Here is an 8655-nt window from a genome sequence, read left to right as displayed (position 1 = left end):
TGGCACTGACCCGGCACCCCGATCGGGATAACAAGTTCGGCCCAGACTGGGCCGTGCGTTTCATGACGGGCCTGATCCGACCTGGCTTCAGGATCGGGACCCTATTTGGCCAGATCGGGCCCCGGTCGGGGCCACGGCAAAATTTCTGCGAGGGTCCGAGAACGGCTGTCTTCATGTGGCGTCTGAATGTGGTGATGTGCGGTTCAAGAGAGGCGATGGCACTCAAGCGTGACAAACAAGCCAATCTGAAGCATTTTTTATCTCTTGCTTCAACTTTTGTGACAGAGGACTCTTATCTTTTTCCATTCCTTAATCTAACTATCTATAAAGACTTTCAAGCTTTTTCCAATGTCTTTCTCTATCTTTTGTAACCGAGGACCTTTACATTTTTCTATACTTCATTCTATCTCTTCTATAAAAATATGAATATTTGTCGATCTCTTTTTCTATGTTCCGCTATTGAGTACTCTTATCACTTTGTATACCTTAAAATTCGAGATTCCATTGAAAAGTTAGGTAATTTATTTTAAAAATTAATTTGACTTTTGTCATGTACCAGAAGTTTTTAGTTGAAGTTTCCCGTGTAAAATGCATGGAGATAAATCACTTTTTTGAGTTTTTGGAATAATTTGTTAGGGTTTAAAAAAAGGTGACAGGAAAGTATGTGGGCCTATTGAGTATTATTCAACGAAGAATTCTATGTATCAGACATATGGGGTTGACACCTCTAACACACCCTCATATCTACTTGAAAACTACCCTTAAAACAAAAACGGTCAATTCTTCATGAAATCAAACTTTTGAGCACTGTATTCTCGTATTTTTTTACTTAAAATTATTACTATTGGTCTAGTGGCATATTTATTATCATTGGTTAATTAATTATTAATTATTTAAACAAATAAAATTTGTTTAAATCTTTTTTTTTAATTCCCTCCACCCCCTTAAAATTATTACTATTAGTCTAGTAGAATATTTAATAACATTGGTTTATTACTTTGTAACTTTTTGAATAATTTTTGTTTGAAAATTTGTTTTTTCCCTAAAAACGATCACTATTGGTCTGGTAGAATATTTATTAACATTAGTTTATTTATTTGCAATTCTTTAAACAAATTAAATTTGTTTGAATAATTTCGTTTCGAGTTTTTTTAAAATAAAAATTATCACTGTCGGTGTAGTGGAATATTTATCAGCAAAAATTAATTACAGATTAAAAATTAATTTAATAATAATTAATTTATCAGTTATATTTAAGTGAGAATTTTTATTAATTTTTTTTAATAAAGTTAATCAAACAATGTTGATATATATTTCACTGAAGAAATATTAATAATTTTTATTTAAAAAATATTTAGACAAATGATCCAAAATTATGAACTAATGTTAATAAATATTCCACTAGATAAATAGTAATAATTTTTAAAGAAAAAAAGAATTTTAAAAATCTTTAAACAAATTCAATTGGTTTAAATAATAGACAAATAATTAGCCAATGTTAATGAATATTCCACTAGACTAATAGTAATAATTTTTAGGGGGAGGGACGAAGTTTCAAAACAAAATTATTTAAACAAATTCCATTTATTTAAATAATTAAAAATTAATTAACCAATGATAATAAATATTCCACTAGACCAATATTAATCATTTTAAGCAAAAAAGACGAGAATACATTGATCAAAAGGTCGATTTCATGAAGAGTTGATATTTTTTGTTTTACGGGTAGTTTTCAGGTACTCATGGGGGTATGTTAGGGGTGTCAAACCCATATGTCTGATAGATGAAATTCTTCGTTCGATAATTCTCTGCAGGCCCCCATACTTTCCCGTCACATTTTTTCAAATCCTAAAAAATTATTCTAAAAACTCAAAAAAGTGATTTTTCCCCATGCATTTTACATATTAAACTTTAAGTCAAAACCGTCACCTATTAATATAAAAAAATAAAAAATTAGGGAATTTATTTTTTCGGATTTGGAATAAAATGGGGGGGGGGGGTCGTTGCCCTCTAGCATGCAACAAAATGTTTCCCATGAATTTCTGGACCACCCTAATGTACCTACCTGGTAATAAGCGGTATATTCAGAAGAATTAGGAATTTGTGCTCCTATGAATACGCGATTTTTCCTCCGTCTCAAAATCCTCCAATGGGAGAAGAAAAGTTGCAAATCCTATTCCTCTCAATGGAATTAGTGAAATTTAATAGAAGCATTTATTTAACCTATTTTTCTATTATTAAATCGCTTATAACTTATAAATTAGGGAAATATTCAAATTTTTATTTATTTATTTATTAATAATATTTTATAACGTCGCATATAAGGATTTCTTGACTCATATGACTGCTGAATTTGTCAAGAATTCCCTATAATGATACGCCCTTGCCACGCAAATTACTATTTTGTATTACTACTCTCACCAAATTGTCGTCCTCAATTTTCTTTTGTAGTTTCCTTCTGTTAATAGCAGAACTGCTGAGCCTATTTTTCACATTTTGTGTTTTTGCTTTGGTCTGTGGTCTCTGAAATTTCATTATCCTGGCTAATAAAATTTGATTGTCACGTTCAATCTTCATGAGTTCTTCGTTCGTGAAAGTCATGTTTTTCCTTTTTGAGCTGAATTGTGGTTGACTTGAATTAATTCGTCCAAGATAATCCATTGATAAGTACGCCATATCGTCTGATAGCTCATACATTTCGTTTTCATCATTTGGAAATTTAGTATTTGGATCGCTTTCCGTCATTTCTCTCACATTGAAAGAAAAAGAGGATAAAGTGCTCAGTAAAGATCGAGGAGTGACATCTGTTATTTGTGACTAGAAGAAGAAATTTTTTTTACTTATATTATTGTTAATAATTTTGAGCAATCTGTTTCGTATGATGGCTAAAGAAAAAGTGATTTATATTTCATGAGATATCCTATCAAAATCATTAATTACGTGAAAAAATTACAATTCAAACTTTTTTATTAATCTTAGAGAGATTAAAAAATTCTATACATATATTTTTTGAGACCTCTCACGTCCACTTTATAGCAATTTTCACTAAAAGAAGCTTTTCTGACTGCCATAACCTGGAAATCTTGTTTTATGGATGCCTTCCTATAATTTTGAGGGAAAAAAATCGTGAGGGTTATTTTTAAAATAAGTCAGTGTCTGACATTTCATACATCGCTTTTTATTATTTATATCTGTGAATGAATAAGTCACAGGTGAAGTTTTAGCTGCCCTAATCCTGTAGTTTAGTGAGCAACAAAGGATTAAATCTTTAATATCGAGGGACCTTCAGAACGCGCTCAAGGGTACCTTTTTACGGAGCTTGAATTTTACTTTTTCATTTAATTAGTATCTCATATAGGTTTTACATTTAGGTTTGCGACCTATGCGACATGTGCCATAAAACAACATAGTTAATAAAAATTAATCCTATGTAAAATTTAAATTCCATGATTAATTGAGAATCCATGTTCAGTGAAAAGAGGTCCTAAGACTGAGAAAGCGACGCAAAAAAAATGTTGAACTTGCAGTATCTCTTAAATATCCACTAAGCTTCAAAAACTGGAGATTAAGATTTTTAAAAGGCACTTTTTAACGTTTTATTCATCCCGGAAGAGGTTTAGCTGTGAAAAGAGTTGCGCCCAGTATGTAGTTTTTCGGGAAAAAGGAAATGTCTGTGATAAAATGCAAGAGTGGAAAAGTGTGCTCATGATTGAAAGTAGGGAAACGTAAAAAGGCGAAAATGCTGTCACATTAATACAGTAGACTCTACAACACGTCTCGTTTCACGATTTCTCAATTCGCTTGCCCTCACTCTTTGTCTCATCTCACGCTCAGGCATACGCGGCCGGCTACGCCTACTGCGCCGAACGTGGCTTGACGCAGGAAAGAAGTTATCTGACACTTCTGGTTCTCTTCCCTACAGCCCCGAAAACGAGAAGTGTCGTAGAGTCTACTGTAGTGTCTTATTAACTGGTGACTGTCGTTTTCACTATCGTGTTCTATGTGCAAAGCACGTACAATAGGCCTATTTTCCAAGTGCCAACTGTAATACCACACGCCATTTTGAAAATTGAAAATATTAACATTTTCGCGCAATTAGAACAATAAACTAATATATGCCGTGTACTCTAAAACATTTTCGTTGTACTACTTTTCTACCAAAATACCATGGCCTCCAAATCTAAGTGATAGTAGGGGTTAATCTACCACACCGAAAAAAATATGTAACTATATTAGTTCAATAACACCTTGAACTAATACGCTTCGCATAAATTAGAACTCAGTAGGTAAAAAAGTCGAACTGAGTCTCTTCATTTAATTTGTAATTTTATCGGTTTGAGTATAGAACCGACGCTATTGCAATATCGAATTATATCGATTAAGTAAGTATTGAAATGGAGCAGTTCTTCATGTAGAACTCGCAACGTTCATAAGTTGAATGTCAGCTGTTCTAAAGCATCGAAACAGATACTTTTCCACTTTTGTGTCGGGTACGTAACGAAATTTGAATCACAGTGCGTCGATATAGATATACTCGCTATGCTACGCTCCGTTCGACTCTGCTGGATTATACTATATGACGACGAACAGCGAGGATCCAACGAATCTGTAACTTAGGAGCTTCGCATGAGAATTGCGCTGAGTTGAGGCGCCGGACAATATGTATTGGGAAAAATGAAAGAATAATTATTTAAATATCAAATCTCGCGTGCTGTCAAATTTAAACTTTACAGATTCGTTGGATCCTCGCTGTTCGTCAACATTCGAACCAGCAGAGTCGAACGGAGCGAAGCATAGCGAGTATATCTATTCCGACGCACTGTGATTCAAATTTCGTTACCTACCCGATACAAAAGTGAAACAGTATCTGTTTCGATGCTCTGGAACAGCTGATATTCAACTTATGAATGATGCGAGTTTTACATGAAGAACTGCTCCATTTCAATACTTACTCAATCGATTTAATTCGATGTTGCTATAGCGTCGGTTCTACACTCAAACCGATAAAATTACAAATTAAATGAAGAGATCCAGTTCGACTTTTTTACCTACTGAGTTCTAATTTATGCGAAGCGTATTAGTTCAAGGTATTATTGAACTAATATAGTTACATATTTTTTTCGGTGCAGGGTTTGTTTAGGTTTTGTAGCCGTAGTAAATGTGAGTCAAGTTAGTGGCATACCCTAGATAACAAAATGTGAGCAATATGCGACGCATTATGCACGCATGTCGTGTCGATCACGACTTATGTATGTATCATCAATTGAGTCGCATATTGCTAGCATATCATGACTCATTAAGTGATACGCATATTGCTCGCATATCGTGATTATTTATATATTCTAATAATAAATCATATACCTCTAAAATAAAAAATAAAACACTTTTTCGGTACGAAATATTCTTTATCGACAAAATCTTCAAAGTGAGCTCTTTTAATTCTTTTGGACGTACAAATATTGTTTTTTTCTTTATTTAAAAAAGAGGAAACGAATATAATTTATAAATTGTTTATTTTCAAAAGGTCTTCATAATTCTCTTATATTTAAACAACTAGTTATTCCAAAATGCTTATGTTCGGCACGAACGTTCAGGGGTGGACAAAAGTTATCGCACACCTGTTTTTTTGTGACTGATTAACTTCACTCAATTTTAATTATGCAAAAGCTGAAAACTTTTCTGTTTGAATGGTTGATTGCTTACGAATAGTTTAAATTTCAATGTTCTCTTAAATATTCAATGACTTACGAAATAATCAACATTTCTCAATGTTCTTAGGCTCACTTTGAAGCTATTTTTTACCGTATCACCACGTTTCATGAGCATAATGCCCTACGACGGAAAAACATAGGTAAGCGACAGTTTTTCGAAAAATGGATCTTTTATATCAATGGAATCGTGAGAGCAAGCTCCATCTGACTATAATGGTTAACATTATGATTCTTAATTATTTATGAAGAAAAATGAATGTTTAAAATTCCAAATAGTGAGCAAATGTACCAAATGCAACATAAAAATGTATATGAAGTACTTTGTGATGCCTGAAATTTGTAGGAGAAGGCGAATACGTCGCGAAATACAAGGGAAGAATATATGTGAAGTACTTTGCAAATCTTTCGCCTGGCAAAAGTGGCCGAGGACGCTGCTTAGTACAAAATCAAAACTCCGCATGTGCCGGCAAGCGACTTTTCATACTTCCTAGCTGGGATTTGGTTCCAGAAAAATCCGCAAGCACATTTTTTAATAGAAATTGTTTAAATAATCATTTTTTCCTCGCGAAATCAGAAGCAGCACATGTGTTTTACCAAAGAGGGGTACTTGCATTGATGAAATTGTGTTCCTATACTAATGTTCTTAGCACAAATGGATTTTCTTGAATATCTCCGTTCAACTGAGAGAGCATTTGCATAACCTTTTAGTTTGGACGGCAGTGAATATTGTAAAATTATCTTATAGAATTGAAAGAACTTGAAGTTTTAACAAAGAAGTTGGAAAAATTGAAATATTCTTTTTGGTAACCAAATCGGCAAAAGTTAAATACGCGTATTCGTGGTTAAAAACAATCGACACCGGTCAGCTGTAAGCATGTAGGTACTAAGGAAGTAAGGCAGGGTTGTATACGTAATATACTTTAGGTAAATTACATGAGGTTTTTGACGTAATTCACGTACGTATATTACGCCTTCAGTTTTGTACAAAACGTAATATACGTTTACAAGATGGCGTCGACATTATCACATTTCGTTCCATTACTTTAAATAACGACGGATAATGAATAGAGGCGGCAGACCGAGGAATCCATGTTGGGAAGAATTATCCTTCCTTTAAAAAAAAATGGTAAAAATGTTGCGTTTTGTCAGGGATGCAACCGCGAATTATCGAATACGGCTAAAGAAAGGTTAAGAAACCACAGCTGAATTTTCAAAATCACCCGAACTGCAATTATCTTAAAAATAAAAAAAACAAATCATTCAAGGATTTTCGTTGATTTCAACACTTCTTTCAGAAAAAAGTGCGTCATAATTATGAACGCATCAGAAGAAAATCTGATGCAATTAGATGAAAGCAGTCAAAATAATAATTCTAAAATTAGTGGTGTCAGTTTTGATAATCTTAGTGATATTTTTATTTCAAATGGAGTTCTGATAAACAACAATGTAAGTCCGTACACATAAGAATAATTTTAAAAAGTGAGGTTATATTATGCTCTATCCGAGTCGACCACATTTATTACGTTTATTACGTTTCTTACATGTTTTTTACGTATAATACATTTTTCACTTATAATACGTCAGAAACCCCGATTGCCGCGTCACTGCACAACCCTGGGTAAGGGGAACGAACGGAGAAACATCCAAACTTCGCGAGTCATATCAGATTTCCACCTGCATCAGTGATGGGAGAACGCTAATATATCTGGCATGAGCAGTAGTGATTCCTGTGTATTTTTGGGTTACGTAACCTTATATGTCAAACTAAAAGTACATAGGAATCACTACTGCGCATGCCAGAGATATCCGCGTTCTCCCATCACTGTCATGCATTGACATTTGACTAGGTTTGTAGAGTGCTTTTTATTCAAATTCGTAAATACTAATCCTATGTGATTTTTATGCCGAAATCCAAATGTATATAAGCGTAAATTAAATTTTTAACTGCGTTTAATTTTCAATATTATTTGTTCAGTCTTCAATCAATCAGATTAAAAATTAAGTTGCAAAGAAAAATAATTTGACTTGAAATTTATTGAGGACTAAAATCATTGAAATTTTTAAATTGATAATCTTTATCATTTTAAAACAAGTTGAAAAATAAATTTAATTTTTCAATAAATTTGTCAATAATTTTTTTTAGTAAATAATTGAAGAAAATTTGGGAATACCTATATTAATTAATAGAGGAGAGTACTCGAATATGAGATATTCTCGTAATATGAGAAAACGGGGTATCCGCTAAACTAAGAGACCCACTCTGTTGGTTCTAACACTAACTTGTAGCCCTTGAAGAAAGACTAATTTCGTGGTATAGTCCATTTTTCATTGGGCTTCTAAAGATTATAGGTGAACTTTTTGTGAAATCGATGGTTATCGAGTTCTTGTAAGGGAATTCTTCAAACCCTATTTATTATTCATTAAATATGTATTTAGCAGTAAAGTTTGTCTGGAGTGATGGGGACTGAATAACTAAGTAGGAAAATATCGATAGTGTTGAAGTTTTTCATTGTGCAGGTCAGTCATAGTAAGTGCATAGTTGCACGGTGCGGCTCTCATAATATGAGATACCTGTGGCTTTTATAAAACTGTGGCTGCGCGGGGGAAATTGGTTACAAAAGTGTTTGTGACTACTGCAAAAACTCAATATATCTAAATAGCAGTAAATTTATACTTCGGAAACATAGAATGAAGTTTTTCATTAGAAATAATACTTTATTTTGCATTTTATTAGCTATTGGGTGCGCAAAAAAGTTTTGAGCTTTAGATTTCATACAACTGAAAAAACAATTTAAATTTCATCCATCTGCCCGATAGTTTCCTGTTTTAAAACTTTCACAGCTGGCGTCCTGAAATGCTATACGGTTTGGCGTTTGATGCACCTAACCACAAATAACAGTAGTGTTTACGATGGCGATCACAAAAGAGCATATTCGATATGCTA

General features: G+C 33.2%; 1 protein-coding gene across 4 annotated transcripts in view; it reads right to left on the bottom strand.

The window, feature by feature from the left end:
* Positions 1 to 8655, bottom strand: part of LOC117172531 (cilia- and flagella-associated protein 97-like) — a 120076-nt gene that overhangs the window by 93253 nt on the left and 18168 nt on the right. For all 4 annotated transcript variants that reach the window (XR_004467031.1, XR_004467032.1, XR_004467033.1 and 1 more), the window contains exon 2: positions 2422 to 2817. Coding sequence is in view for 1 of the 4 variants with exons in the window: in XM_033360559.1 (XP_033216450.1) it covers positions 2422 to 2817 (396 nt within the window). In the remaining 3 variants the exon portion in view is untranslated. The remainder of the gene's footprint in view (positions 1 to 2421; positions 2818 to 8655) is intronic.

The sequence above is a fragment of the Belonocnema kinseyi genome, chromosome 5 (assembly GCF_010883055.1).
Source record: "Belonocnema kinseyi isolate 2016_QV_RU_SX_M_011 chromosome 5, B_treatae_v1, whole genome shotgun sequence".
Taxonomy (NCBI): Eukaryota; Metazoa; Arthropoda; class Insecta; order Hymenoptera; family Cynipidae; genus Belonocnema; species Belonocnema kinseyi.
This window is presented reverse-complemented; position numbering and strand designations above follow the sequence as displayed.